This window comes from Carassius carassius, chromosome 1 (assembly GCF_963082965.1).
Source record: "Carassius carassius chromosome 1, fCarCar2.1, whole genome shotgun sequence".
NCBI lineage: Eukaryota > Metazoa > Chordata > Actinopteri > Cypriniformes > Cyprinidae > Carassius > Carassius carassius.
In genome coordinates this window covers 53,160,917-53,176,587 of record NC_081755.1, presented here as the reverse complement: position 1 = coordinate 53,176,587, position 15,671 = coordinate 53,160,917, and the positions used below count along the sequence as shown (strand labels likewise).

Sequence of the window (15,671 nt, the reverse complement as noted above, 5' to 3'; positions counted from 1 at the left end):
TATTGTTATAATAGGTATCCTTATAATAAGTTACCATTATTACAGTAGTCATCGTAATTATTTTTGCAGCTATCGTTGTTCCTGTTGTGAACGAGCTTCACTCGTTGAAAGTAAGACACCGTGCTGAGAGATTCCTTGTTTAATGTCGTTACAGTATAAACATGTAAACACAAACACATCAGCGCAGCATCAGTCGAGAGTCCGTTAATCAGTCCTGGCTGCGCTCGTTTCGGCCCGTTCGCTTGCGCCTCTGTGCTTTGGTGGATTTTCCCTTCCGTAACTTCTTGTTGTCGGCGATTGATGACGACTTCCAGTCGCTCTGACGGCTGCCCCGCCTCACTTCCTGTTTGGGCTTCCACTTCCTCCTCCTCTTCTTCTGTTTAGTGAGACTGTTCAGTGACGCCGTGAGCCTCTGGATCCTACACACACAGATAATGAATCAGTCACTACTCATTCAGGTGTCCAGTCACATATCAATCAATCATCAGTCAGTACTTTTCAGACATGAGGGGGTTTCCGGCCGTCCTCGGGAGGGCCTGTATTTTTTCCCCATCCTCCTCCTTGCGCTCGTCATGTCTCTGCAGAAACACACACACAGTTAGCCGGTGTCATGGCTCTTTAGCGAGCAGCTGATTGGTTGTGAGGGTGACCTGGTCTCCAGTCTCCAGTAATCTGTCTGCTGATAGGTCGAGGTCGCTGATGGTGGTCACAGTGACCGTGTGGTTGGGATGGTCGTACTGAACGCTCTCTTTCGTGGCCGTGATGGCGTCCACCAGCTCATCCTCTTCATCTACACACAAACACCACATAATCACTACAGGTTACAAAATACAAGCTTGTGACGCATTTCGTTAGATAACTCAGGTTTAGAAAACTTAATCTAAATACTTTAGAATACTCTGAAATACTTAAGCTTTGTAACACAAAGGAACATAACTTGATGTCTTGTTTTTATGCTTTCCGACATCTACCAGCCATAGGATTAGTGTATTCTTTGCATTTTATTTTTAAGAACATCAATTTTCCACAAAATGAGATTTAAGACAAATTATAAATGAAAATGTGTCCTTTTATTATTAGACAAAAGACAATGCTGCATATTCCTTTGTGAAGTTTAAATGTTAAATAAAACTAACTTGAAATTTTAAAACAAATCCTAAATCAAATAAAGAAATCCTACAACTAAAAGAAATCTCAATTTAAGCATGTTTTTTTTTTTTCCTGTGCTCTATTTTAAATCGGAGGTTTGAGCCTGAGCCTGAGCCTCACCCAGAGCCTGGCGGCGCTCCTGCAGCATCTTGAGATAGTCTCTGTGTCTCTGGAGGAAGATCAGAGCTGTCAGCTGCTTCGTCATCATCATCATCATCATCACGTCATCATCCCGCTCTCACCTCTTCTCTGACGCGCTTCTGCTCCTCCTTCAGCTTGCTCTTCATCTCCTCCAGCGCTGCTTTCCTCCGCTCCAGCTTCCTCTTGTGGAAACCCGTCAGGAACTCCCTGATTGACACACGCACATCACAAGAATCAGATACCACTGGCTAGTTTCTGATCACTATTTTACATACGTTTTAATTTTAATTAGTAACTTTAAACGACATTGTGTAATTTAATCATTTTCTTTTGAGACAGTTTCAGTGAGAGGAGTCAAATTGTATGATCCCCCCCCCCTAAATAATACACTATTTAGTTTAGTTTGTGTATTTTAAGTAATAGAAAAGAGAGAGAGAGAGAGAGAAACAAACGGAAAAAAGGGGAAAATATTAATCTTACACATGATTCTTATGCATTGTCGTATTCTATTACTGCTGTGTATTCGTGTATAAGTTATGTTTATTCATCAGTGTTTCAGTGTATAAACGGATTTACTGATGCTAATGCTCTCTTACTGTCGGTCTTTATCATCGAACGTCAGCACGCATTTTCTCTGCTTCTTCTTCGGTTTCACGCCGCTGTTAAACTTGGATTTCGGCTTAAATTTGCCGTTCTTCGCCATTCTACGGAGTTTTAACAAACACGTGTGACACACTGTAATACTTCCGCTTCTGTGAGCAGCTGAGGGACCGGAAGTGCCAAAATAAAGGTCGGCCACCGCACACTGAATACAATTGAAGTCCCCTGTTGAGTACATTTATATGCTAGGGCATTTATTTAAAATAACAATATTGCTATAATCCACATGTGTATGTCAGACTTTTGACCAATTAAATGCTCTCTGAAGGCTGATAATGTCACTATGACTAAAATATGCGGGTTAGATTATTACTGATCACTTCTGTAAGGGCAAATCTCATTTATCATCACTTATAAATGTGGAGGAGCGTCATGTCATAGATTATTCAACTTATTTTTAAAGAGTTTCTATACTTATCAGTTAAATATTAATCCAAACATTATGTTATTTATTATATTATCTAAGAAATAATAAAAAAGCAATAAGGTTGTATATAACGTTTAAATAATTTCTAAGGTTTAAATCCCCCGTGGTTTTTTTTAATCTTCCATTTCTTTCTCTCTGTTCCTTTGATGCTGTTATGTATCAGATAATAGTTGAAAACACTGTGATTATCCTTCTCGGCACGTGACTCCTCACTCTCAATATATGTTGTGTTACTGCTCTTATGCAATAAAACAAATAACTAACTAAAACCAAACTTATTTAAGAGGCGAACACTTGAACTTACATCAGCGTGACAAAAACTACATACAGAGTCAAAACCAGTCTTTGTGAACAAATATAGTGAGTGTAATTTAGTTATTTAGTGAGTCTTGCGTCCCGTTAGATCAAATGAAGGGGGCGGAGTTTGATCGAGACGCACTGGCGTCGCTCTGCGGCAGCGCTCGTGAGGATCACTCGGTGTGCGCATGCGCGACGGACTGAGATTTGTATAGAGAGGGTGAGTGCTCTTTTTCTTCTCTTTCTTCGCTATTATTTGCTTTTTGGTGTCATGCATATATTATTTTGTGTAGGTTAGAGGTCAAGTAAGCTTCTCTTATGAATAGCGCTGGAGTGATTTACTTTAATAACACTTGTGTTCAGTGCAGAAAGAGACTTTTACTCTAGAAATGCTCTTCGTTCAAAAACGATCATATTATGTCTAATGTTCCTCTGTTCATAAAAGATGGCAATTGAGGTTAAGTATTAGAGTATTCCTCTTGGGTACTGTGTACCAGAGATGTTCAAATCTTTAACGTGAGTCAAGTTCTCAGTTATTTCAGTTATTTAAATCTCATTCAGAATCCTCATTGTGGTGTATCGTGTGGAAGACAATAAACCAGACTGAGCAGAAACTACCGAACATGTCTTTACTCTGTTGTTTCAGTGAACAGACTCCCCACTACAGATGCCCCATTGGCTCAAATATCGTTTGCCAAACAATACTTAACACAATCACTGCCATTTCAATAATGACCCACAAGGTGGCAGCCTTAATCTGTAAATACACAAGTCTATAACATTCCTCCCCTTTTAGTTTTAAACAAAAACCCTTTTAAATTTAGAAATAATTAGCAACAACTAACTTTGCATTTAAATCTCACAACCAAAATAAATTTACTGCCTTAATTAAATCTGAATCTCCGGCAAAAAATGTACTTCCTATTTTCAACAAAAAAAATGTCTCTTGGCAGCTTACATTCACTGTGCAGATTTACATTTACCTACAAAATACTGCTGGTTATAGATTCAGTCTTTTAGGTGGTACACGGGCCCTCTCTGGGTACCGCCGTTTCTCAGGTGAGTTTTTGTTTGCTGTGTGAGATGACACCTCGACAACCTGTTCAGTTGGTTTAGTGAGAACAGTAGGTGGTATTTGCGTCACTGGTGCACTAGGCAACACAGCTGGAACAACACAGTCCATAGTTACTGGCGGCTCATTTTCAACCTCTGGTGAGGGCAAGCTTTTTTGAAGTGTCTCAACATTTCCTCGCCATGGCAACATGTGGTCGACATGCACTGTGCGCTGCCTCTGACCTTCTTGCACCATGTATGTAACAGCTCCCAGTCTTTTCAGTACCTCTGCCTGACTCCATTTCTCCACTCCTCCCCTGAAATTTCGGACGCGGACCGCTTCCCCTTCCTGAAAGAAACGAAGAGATGAGCCATCACGGTCATGATGACGTTTCTGCGTGGCTTGTTTCTCTTCAATCTGTCTGGCAAGCGTGGGCTTAAGCAAACAGAAACGAGTTCGGATCTGGCGTTTCAGAAATAACTCAGCCGGTGTCCGTCCAGTCACGGTGTGGGGTGTACTGCGGTACATGAGCAGGAAATTTGCAAGTCTATGACTGAGTGGCAAGGGAGCCTTTCCCTCCGCTTCCAACACATTCTTCGTCAGTGCACGTTTCAAGATCTGCACTGACCTCTCTGCAGCTCCATTTGATGCAGGATGGTATGCAGGTACAGCAGTGTGTTTGCTGTACCGTTTCTCTCCAGAAACTGTGTAAACTCCTTCGACACCAGCTGTGGACCATTATCTGATACCAGCTCTTCTGGCAGTCCATAAGCAGAGAACAAGCTTCGCAGCACTACAATTGTGTTGTGAGAGGTGGTGGAAGACATGGGAAAAACTTCTAACCACTTTGAATGGCTATCAATGACCACCAGAAAATACTGCTTGTCCTTCTCAGCAAAATCAATGTGAATCCTCTGCCACACTCTTTCCGGCCATCTCCAGTGGTGCAGCGGTGCGACTGCTGGCATTTTCTGAACAGCTTGGCAGATTGAGCAACCTTTCACCAGTTCTTCTATTTCCCCATCACAGCCAGGCCACCACATGTAGCTGCGAGCGAGAGCTTTCATGCGGCAGATACCCGGGTGCACATGATGAAGGTCTTCCAGTAAACGCTGTCGATAACCTGGGGGTATGATGACTCGCTGGCCCCAAAGAACGCAGCCTTGTTCTGCTGACAACTCCTGTCTGCGTATGAAATAAGGCCGCAGTGCTTCCTCCTGAACATGACTTGGCCATCCATTCATTGTGTAACTCCACACTTTGTTCAGTATAGGATCTTTTAAAGTAGCTCTCTCAATGTCTTTCGCACCCACTGGTAGTTCCTCCACGTGTGAGAAGTAAAAAATACCTCCCTCTTCTCCTGTGTTGTCGAATGAGGCTCTGGGTAGACGGGACAAAGCATCAGCGTTTGCATGATCAGCTGATCTTCTGTACTCAATATCATAGCTGTATGCCATGAGGATGAGAGCCCAGCGTTGCATCCTTAATGCTGCTAAAGTTGGGACCGCTGACTTTGGTCCCAGGATAGTTAACAGTGGTTTGTGATCTGTTATGAGTGTGAATTTCCTCCCATAGAGATATTTATGGAATTTCTTAACTCCAAAGATGATGGCAAGTGCCTCCTTTTCGATTTGGGCATATTTTCTTTCAGCCCCAGTTAATGTCCTTGATGCAAAAGCCACAGGCCGTTCCTCTCCATTTTCCATGACATGAGAAATCACCGCCCCTACTCCATAGGGCGACGCATCACATGCAATCCGGAGTGGCAAACGGGTGTCGTAATGCACCAACACTTTATTTTTCTGTAATAGCTGCTTTGCATCTTCAAATGCCTTAGCACACTCAGAAGTCCAAACCCACTTAGCCTCTTTTCTCAGCAGGTTGTGTAGAGGGTGGAGGATGGTGGAGGAGTTTGGCAGGAAACGGCTGTAGTAGTTTAGAAGACCTAAGAAGGACTTCAGCTCAGTGACATTTTTTTGGCTCCGGCGCTTTGTTTATGGCTACAATCTTTTCATCAGTGGGGTGGAGGCCATCCTGGTCAATGCGATGTCCCAGATACTCCACACTGCTCTGAAAAAACTGACATTTAGACAGTTTCACTCGGACTCCATGTTTTTCCAGACGTGTGAGCACTTCATCCAGTCTTTTTAAATGCTTCTCCTCAGATGAAGCAGTGATGAGAATATCATCCAAAAAACATGTCACATGATCCAGCCCTTGTAAGATCTGGTCCATAACAGACTGAAAAATTGCAGGCGCGCTGGAAACACCATAGCTGAGGCGATGAAATTTGTACAGGCCCTTATGAGTGTTGACTGTCAAATACTTCTCTGACTCTTCGTCTAACATCAGCTGCTGGTAGGCATGAGAGAGGTCAAGCTTACTGAATGATGTTCCTCCTGCTAAAGTAGCAAACAGATCTTCAGTGTTAGGTAGTGGGTATGTCTGCTCTTCCATACACCGATTAATACTGACCTTGTAGTCACCACAAATCCTAATTGTTTTATCTGCCTTTGGCACGGTGACTATCGGAGAGGCCCACTCACTTTTCTCAATCTTTGAAATCACTTCCATTTTCTCCAACCTGTCCAGCTCCTTTTCTACTGCTTCCTTTAATGCGTAAGGAACTGGGCGAGCTTTGCAAAAGATTGGTGTGGTGCCTGGTTTTACGCGGATTTTGGCTTTAAAACCCTCTATGCAGCCTTGGTTCTCAGAGAACACTGCCTGGTGGCGCTGTAACACCTCGTTGACTCCTGGGGTCCCCTCTACCTGTATAAGCACCCTGTGTACAGTGAAAATCTGTTTCCAGTTCAGGTGTAGTTCCTTTAGCCAGTTCCTACCAATCAGAGCTGGTCTACTTCCCTTTACAATGACCAGAGGTAAGGTGACTTGCTGTGTTTCATACTTCACTGGTATCCTGATGTATCCTCGAACAGCGATACTTTGGCCTGAATATGATTTTAGCTTTAACTCGGGGGCTGGTTTTAAACTGAATTTGTTCAGATTCGTCTGGTAGAAATCCTCAGATACCACTGACACAGCTGACCCTGTATCCAGTAGCATTGTTGTACTCTTATCACCCAGTGCGACATCCACTGTGTACCCCTTTTCACAGCTTGAGGTGGAGTATACTGTATACACTCCAAAAAGTTCAGCCTCTTCATCCTCTCTGCATGCATTTCCTTCAGCTTCCACATACTGAGTTTGAGAAATGGCTTTTCCCTTTCTACATGCACGGGCTATATGTCCAATTTTGGAGCAGGTATGACACTTTTCATTTTTAAATCTGCAGTCACGTGCTGAGTGTTTTCCCCCACATCGGTAGCATGTCTGTTGTTGTGTCCCAAAGTAATTTTTTACTCCTTTTTGGCCTTTGCTTTGTGCTTTATTATCATTTTGTCGTCTAAACTGTCCTTTCCTCCCCTTCTCATAAAAGCTTGCACCTGACAGGGCATTTACCTGATGAGGCTCGCTGTGTCCAGAAAATTCCATTGATTTCTTTGACGCCAGTTCCATTGCGACTGCAATCTCACAAGCCTTTGGGAAAGTCAGATCCTTTTCAGAAAGCAATCTGCGCTGCACGGCATCCGAGCGTAATCCACTCACAAAACGATCTCTCAGCGCATCATCCAGGTACTGTCCAAAAACACAGGTAGCTGATAGCTGCCTCAAAGCCACCACATAATCAGAGACAGTTTCACTCTCTTTCTGATTACGCTTCTGGAACCGAAACCGTTCCGCGATTACAATCGGCGCCGGCTTGTAATGTGTGCTCAGTGCTCTCACCAGATCAGCGTACTCCATAGCACTCGGTACTGTTGGCGACACCAGATTCTTCAGCAGCTTATAAGCATCAGCCCCAATCACCGAAAGAAACACACACACCTTCTTTTCATCCTTGATTTCATTCGCCAACATCCACTGTTCCAGACGCTCCAGATATGACTCAAAATCCTCCTTTGCGTCATTGTATTCATCCACAAGACCGATTGGCACAGCCATGGCTGATTTTTTTTTCGATGCTAACTACTAATCCAACACGTGCCTGGTTCCTCCGAAAAAAAAATAAACTCACTTTTTTTTTTTTTACTACGACCAGTGTACGTGACACTTACAGTCCATTTATGCCGTGGTATTCATTTAATATCCTCGTCGCCATTTGTGGTGTATCGTGTGGAAGACAATAAACCAGACTGAGCAGAAACTACCGAACATGTCTTTACTCTGTTGTTTATATATATAATTAATATAATTTGGATAAATCTGTCATTTCAAGCAACATGACAAAGAAACATTATCTGAAGTTTTCATAGTGAATAAAGTTCGTCTTCATATTCAAAACCATCAGATTCAACTGTGAGATTCTCCCCAAAGAACAAAAGTTTCAGAAAGTTTTATTTTTGTTCATCATTTTGCTTCATGTTATAAATGATATCATTGTGCTTTCTTATGGGTTTCATATTATGTTCAGTTGTTTAACATTGTGTTCAATATACAGGTGCATCTCAATAAATTAGAATTTCGTGGAAAAGTTTATTTCAGTAATTCAACTCAATGTGAAACTCAACTCAGTTGTGAACCGTGTATTAAATAAATTCAGTGCACACAGACAGTAGAAGTTAAAGTCTTTGGTTCTTTTAATTGGGATGATTTTGGCTCACATTTAACAAAAAGCTACCAATTCACTATCTCAACAAATAAAAATATGGTGACATGCCAATCAGCTAATCAACTCAAAGCCAAATCAAGCCTTCAAAATGGTCTCTTGGTTTGATTCACTAGGCTACACAATCATGGGGAAGACTGATCTGACAGTTGTCCAGAATACAATCATTGACACCCTCCCCAAGGAGGGTAAGCCACAAACACTCATTGCCAAAGAAGCTGGCTGTTCACAGAGTGCTGTATCCAAGCATGTTAACAGAAAGTTGAGTGGAAGGATAAAGTGTGGAAGAAAAAGATGTACAACCAACAAGAGTTGGTTGTGCATCTTTTCAAGCAGTATCGATTCAAGAATTTGAGTGAACCTCAGAAAGAATGGACTGAGGCTGGGGTCAAGGCATCAAAAGCCACCACACACAGACGTGTCAAGGAATTTGCTGAACCAGAGACAATGTCAGGTATCTTACCTGGGCTAAGGAGAAGAAGAACTGGACTGTTGCCTAGTGGTCCAAAGTCCTCTTTTCAGATGAGCGCGAGTTTTCTATTTCTTTTGGAAACCAAGGTCTTATTGGTCTTATGAAGTATTCTAATTTGTTGGGTTTTTGTTAAATATGAGCCAAAATCATCACAACTAAAAGAACCAAAGACTTAAACTACTTCAGTCTATGTGCACTGACTTTATTCAATTCACAATTTCACAATCTGAGTTAAATTGCTCAAATGATCTTTTCCACAAGATTCTAATTTATTGAGATGCACCTGTATTTTACAAGCAGGACTGTATGAATTGTAACACCATTAAAACCGTCAATACTAGAGATACCCATCAATACTTGCGGATGGATAATAGCTGGACAGCACAGGCTTTGAGGCAGGCTGGAGAGACACCATCTGGGCCTTTGGCTTTCCTTATCTTCTGCTTCCTAAAGACTTTGCATACATCCTCTCCACAGATCTTGAGTACAGGCTGAGAAACAGTAGGGTGAGAGAGAGGGAGGGTGTTGATGGCTGTGCTGTGAGATGGTTGGAGTGGGTGTGGGGTTTGAGACCATTCTTTTCAAACATGCAGTAAAACTCATTCAGTTCTTAAGCCAGTTGTTGATTAGCCTGGGGGATGGGGTCTTGTAGCTGGTGATGGCTTTCAGGCCTTTCCCCACTGTCAAGTCAAGTCACCTTTATTTATATAGTGCTTTAAAACAAAAAAAGGTTGTGTCAAACCACCTGAACAACATTATTTAGGGAAATAGTGTGTCAATAATGCAAAATTTCAGTTAAGGGCAGTTCATCATTGAATTCAGTGATGTCATCATCTCAGTTCAGTTTAAATAGTATCTGTGCAATCATTTGCAATCAAGTCAACGATATCACTGTAAATGAAGTATCCCCAATTAAGCAAGCCAGAGGCGACAGCGGCAAGGAACCGAAACTCCATCGGTGACAGAATGGAGAAAAAAACCCATCTAACAGGAGTACTCATAAGGTTCAGAAGGCATCCTATAGCAGTAACTTGTGACATCGAGAAAATGTTCCATCAGTTCAATGTCCAAGAAAAGGATATCTGTGCTTTTTATGGTGGAATGACGGAGACAAAAATTCAGTGCTTCAAGATTACCGAATGAAAGTACATCTATTTGGTGCAGTGTCTTCGTCTGGTTGCGCGAACTATGGATTAAGAGCTATGGATTAACCTAGTCAATGAGTACAGTCAGTCACATGTATTTGGAGCTCAGTTCATCACAAGAGATTTTTATGTTGATGATTGGAGTTACAAATGCAGAGACAATAGAGAAGGCCATTCAGTTGACAAAAGAAGCACAGGAGCTGTGTGCAGCGGGTGGTCTTCGACTTCATAAGTTTGTGGCAAATGACAACACTGTTTGTCAGAGCATACCAGCATCAGAATGTGCTGTAAACATTGAAACAAAAGTTCTCACCTTCATGGACATGCTGCTTGAGAGAATGTTGGGTACTCATTGGAACACCTACAACACGTCATGGGATACTGTCAACTGTTGCCTCCATATATGATCCTTTAGGCTTTGTAGCTCCATATGTTCTCAATGGCAAGAGAATTTTTCAAAAAATGCGTCGCCAAGGGGCCAGCTGGAATGATCCGCTCTCCCCTACACGGTGGGAGAGATGGCAGAATGACTTTGTTAATTTGGAAAAAGTGAACATACCACGATGTTATGTACCTCCAGACTTTGGCGAGGTTGTGAAAACATATATACATAATTTTTTCATTGGCAAACCCCGGGTTTCTCCTTCAAAGATTATTACGATACCTAGATTAGAGTTGACGGCAGCTGTGGTATCAGTCAGAATGAGCAATATGCCCAGAGAAGAGCATAACCTCACCAATGTCAATGAATTCTTTTGGACCGACACAAAAGTGGTTTTGGGTTACATAAATAGTGCTCGCCATTTTCATACATTTGTAGCGAATAGAATCCAAAAATATGTCAAAGCACGGAACCTAAACGATGGATGAGATTCAAGCAGAAAATACTTCTAGAGGGAGAACAATAAAGGAACTTCTCTCATCTAACTGGTTCTCTGGTCCCACATGGACAAAAGTCAAGTCAAGTTAGCGTTATTTATATAGTGTTTTAAAGGCACAATATGTAATTTTTCTGCTTTAAAAATAGCAGAAATCACTATATCTATGTTATATATTTTTTTTTAGTTGTGTACTTACATTATCTCGACAGTTTTCACGAACTTTCAAATACAGAGAAAATTATAGTTTAATTAGAAGACACGGCACGTTTCTTTATTTCCGTTTTGTCGCCCATATATATGGCGTCATATAACCTTTGACCTCTCTAGTTTCTCTAACTTCCTGCGGAACATGGCGGAACCGCCAAATATAAAGGTGAACAAAGAGCCAACAGAAGCAAAGACGAGACGAAGAAGAAAAAGTAATAGCTAGCCTTGATCGAGATTATTATAGTTTATATATATATTGTTTATATTAGTATTTATACCTCAATCAATCACTTACGTTAGTTATGGATCATGATTATGCTTTGCCTGCACGTTCTGTAAAGCGCAAACGAACGGGTGAAATAAATGACCCGAGAAGGTTTTGGGACAAGAAAAGAAATAAGACACGGGTAAATATTGGAGTTGCATTTCCAAGATGGAGAGAGCTTCGTGACAAGCTGAATCTACAAAGAGATGCCGAACTCGCTTGCATTCTAATAAACAGGTATGCATCCATTCAGCTAACTATTGTGAAACGATTATGTGTTGTGTAAAACGCAGACGGACTAGCTCTCATGTGTAGTATAATGTAAATCCACATTTGTTCTATATCTAGCTGGATAAAGTAGCTTCAAATGCAGTTCACTATCTTGTTCGATATCATAGTATAAACGTAATTATTATTATTAACGAAAGGCGACCGTGTTTTAACATATATTACTACTAGCTAGATGGAATATTGATTTGATAGGGGTCTCATAATTCATATATCTCTCACTTCGAAAAGACGTGATAGTCAAAATACTAAGTTAGAATGAGTGAGGAATGTGGGGAGCGATAGAGCGCATGTTCCAATGAACATCGTATTGCTGGTTCACTCGTTTCAATTTTCAATTTATTTCCTTCTTAAACAGTTATGAAAAGGGAGGCCCATCTACATCAACTCCTTGCAAGAGACATGGAATGCCAATTCAAACTCTCGACCATTGCACCATCCAGTGAGTCATCATCGCATAGGTAATCCATTGAGTTATTCTGTATTGGTCTTTGTAATTTTTATTTTATTTTCAGAATTGACTGGAGAGACCCAGATGATGATGATGCATGGGAAACAGCTAGTGAAGATAGTAGTTCGGATGATGACTACATCCCATCTATTTGTATGAGGTTTGTCCCAAGCAAGTTTACCCTTTTTTCACACCATAGTTTGTGAATGTTCTGTGACTGCAAATGTACGTGGTAGGCTTAGACCAATGGCAAGCTAAACAGACTATACGTGATTTCTTGATATTGAATGGAAGAAAAGTGGAAAGACTTTATACACTGTATAGTGTAATGCTGTGTCTATAATAAGTTTCAATTTTACTGAGATCTTTTCAAAATTGAAAAAAATAAATTCCTATAGTAAGCACGTTAATGATGCATACTGTAATAATTTTTTTACATTGACAGAAGTAGGGGAGGAATAAAAACAATTGAGATGATGGAAAAGCTTCCGTTGATCGGCCTGAAGAGACTGTACATCTTTCCACAGAAAATGAAGTACCGCCACAACAAGAAGATTCGGTCACGTCTTGTACTAGCTTCCAGGTCTTATGTGAGGATGATTTAATTGGAAAACGAGCATCGATAGTGTATGAATCCAACTTGAAACAGCTGGTTACATATCTAAAGCTGCCTATTTTGAAATGCAATTTCACAAACAATGTGACAAACCAGGCTTGCCAGCTTCAGCACCATTTGAAGTAAATCTGACTTCAAGAGGCACAGGAACAATCATTGAATGGGTGAGTCAAAAAGTATCTTTATACCACAAGATCATATACATGTAAACTATTCGCTTACTTTTCATTTAGTTTTTGTTTCATAAGAAACATCCATCTTGTGGTGGGAATGTGAAATTTTGCACACATTACCATGTTCCGCTTAGTCACTTATATATTTATTTTTGTACATATTGTATTTTAATTTCTCCCACACACCACGTGCTCTTACACGCGCACACACACTCCTTCAGTAACTGCCTTCCAGTTTTAAGAAGCATATTGTTGATCATGCAATGTTGTCCCTGACAGACAAATACATTTATGTTTTTTTTTTTTTTTTTGATATATACAATAACACATCTATACAAATGAAAAACTACGGTGGGGACAAATGTTGAACAATCTAAATAGTTTTTTGGTATCTTACAGATATGTTCCAATGGACACCAAATATGGAGGTGGAACTCACAGCCCACACTAAAATATGGGATTCAGGCAGGAGACTTTATGATGGCTACAAACATACTCCTGTCTGAGAATAACTACTATAAAGTCTCCCACTTGTTCAATTATATGAATATGGGCTTTGTTGGGAAGGACTTATTCTTTAACATTCAAGACACCTACTGCCTAGGAGCAATCAAGGAATTGAATAATACCTTTAAAAATGAAAAACAAAAGGCGTGACAACACATCACATCTCACACTTCTACTTCTTTAGAGCTGGAGTTTTAAGTTTTAAAGACTAAACCATTTGTTAATGATTGCAGCTTGAGATGAATCTTATTATATTAAGCAATCTCTCTTATCAGCTTCATAATTATCTTATTCCAAGTTTCCTGTTTTCACATCAGCTTTATCACAGTTCTCAGCTTGAAATTAATATTCTGCTGGTACTTCAGGTACTTCTTTTTGACTTTTTGGCTTTCTTCCACTTGCAGTCCTTTAATGATGAGTCTCACAGTCTCTGGACTCTATAGAAATTGGTTCAGTATGGGATTGGTCGGGAAACCTCACACCTATATGATCCCCCAGATTACAGAGTCTTCAAGCTTTATGGTTGTAAGGCATATTTTAATGCTTCCCTTTGATTCTATGAAAGCACACAGGCTCAGAGCAGGAATTCATCAAGGACATGACTGCTGGGATTGCAATCTGCAGTGATGTGGTCCAGGTAATGGAAGAAGAAATCTTGACGATCTGGGGTTGTAACATGTTGTGGGGTTGTGAACTGTATTAGGCTATCTGGGACTTGTCACAGAAAGAAACTCAAATTCAGGTTTAGAACAACTTGAGGTTTAGTAAATGACAATTTTCTTTTTTATTTCCTTCTTTTTTGGGGGTGAACGCGTTAAGAAAATTCGATTTTTGTATTGGAAAACAGCTTTTAAAATTTAAAGAACATATTTTGACATGTTATTTTGCCTTCAGTTTATTCCTTGAATTTTCTATAATTGGTATTTAAAGGTCTTTATAAAGTCTTGAATTTATCTTCATAAAACCAGCAAAAACCTTGTTTATGGACATCGCCAATTTTTTATTATTTTTGCTGAATACTGTTGTGAATCATGAAAATGTTCAGTCCTGTATAAGATAAGTGTTGTGGCATTCAGCCAAGTATGGTGGACATAATTTATGCTGCAGCGCCCGTGGAGCAGTTGGGGGTTAAGTGCCTTGCTCAAGGGCACCTCAGTCATGGTATTGCTGGCCTGAGACTCAAAACCACAACCTTAGGGTAAGGGGTCAAACTCTCTAACCGCGATGTGTAAACATTTGTGATCTAAGAAACAACAAACCTACTCTACACTGCTTAAAACTCACGTTTGAATCATCATTGGTGTCACAATCATCAGCTGGAGTACCCATGAACTCCAATAGAGCGCACTCTACTCAGGACTCTTGCATTTGGTGTCCATTTCCATTCCCTACTCCATTTCCCATAATTCCGTGCTTAGGGCTAATCACCACCAGGTGTTCCCCATTACCACTCCCCTATATAAACTGTGTTGGGACTCTCAATAATTGTGAAGTCTTGTTTAGACCTGTCTGGAATTTCTGAGCGTTTTCTTGTGTTTTGTTTCCTGTCGTGTTTTGATCGAGCGCAGCGTTAGTTCAGTCAGGACAAGGAGGCATAGGCTTTGACCTGCCGATGCGGTCAGCTGTCCAAATCGAATTCGCCGTGTTGTCTGTCAAGCAATGGACTGAAAGTGATATGAGCGAGCACTTGATATAGACACTTCGCCCGCAAATCATTGCCAAGTTGTACTAATACGACCGACTCACAACTTTACACAAGGTCTGCTCCCCGCTGGATGAAGCTAGATATTCAACAAGAATCAAAGCATCCACGAACCACTGGCAATTTCACCTTTAATTCATCTTTGGACATCTTCAAAAGGTAAGCAAAGTTCTTTCATTTTATTTCCTAGTGCTATTTTGGCGAACATGCTTCACACATTGCGTATTGTACAAAGCTAATTGATTATTGTTCAGTTATGTTGCGAGGCATGCTATCATATTAACACACCGGTAACACTACCAGTTAAATATAGCCACGAGCCTCGTTAATCTGTGGTCAAGGCTTTCGATATGAACGGGCTGCTGCTTTAAACGGTCAAGGCTTATACACATCACATTCGCCATCGTACAGGGTCATACGGGTGCTTGAAATCCTCAAAAATGCTGGAAATTGAATACAGTGTTTTCAAGGTTAATTAAAAATTGCTTGGATTTAGATAAGTGCTTGGAAATGCGTGCATTGGGTTAATATTTGCTTCTTAACTGAATGGTTAACCATGGTTTCATCATA

The 15,671-nt window shown here is 40.7% G+C and overlaps 1 protein-coding gene and 1 pseudogene across 1 annotated transcript; both read right to left on the bottom strand.

Moving 5' to 3' along the window:
- Positions 1-124: 124 nt before the first annotated feature.
- Positions 125-2,069, bottom strand: nol12 (nucleolar protein 12). Its single transcript, XM_059502174.1, has 6 exons — positions 1,887-2,069; positions 1,392-1,497; positions 1,270-1,318; positions 651-790; positions 496-578; positions 125-419 (listed from the first exon to the last, which is right to left on the bottom strand). The coding sequence occupies exons 1-6, from the start codon at positions 1,991-1,993 to the stop codon at positions 209-211; spliced, it is 696 nt and encodes a 231-aa protein (XP_059358157.1). The 5' UTR covers positions 1,994-2,069; the 3' UTR covers positions 125-208.
- Positions 2,070-4,339: 2,270 nt separating this feature from the next.
- On the bottom strand, positions 4,340-7,730 carry LOC132145240 (uncharacterized protein K02A2.6-like; annotated as a pseudogene).
- Positions 7,731-15,671: the final 7,941 nt, after the last annotated feature.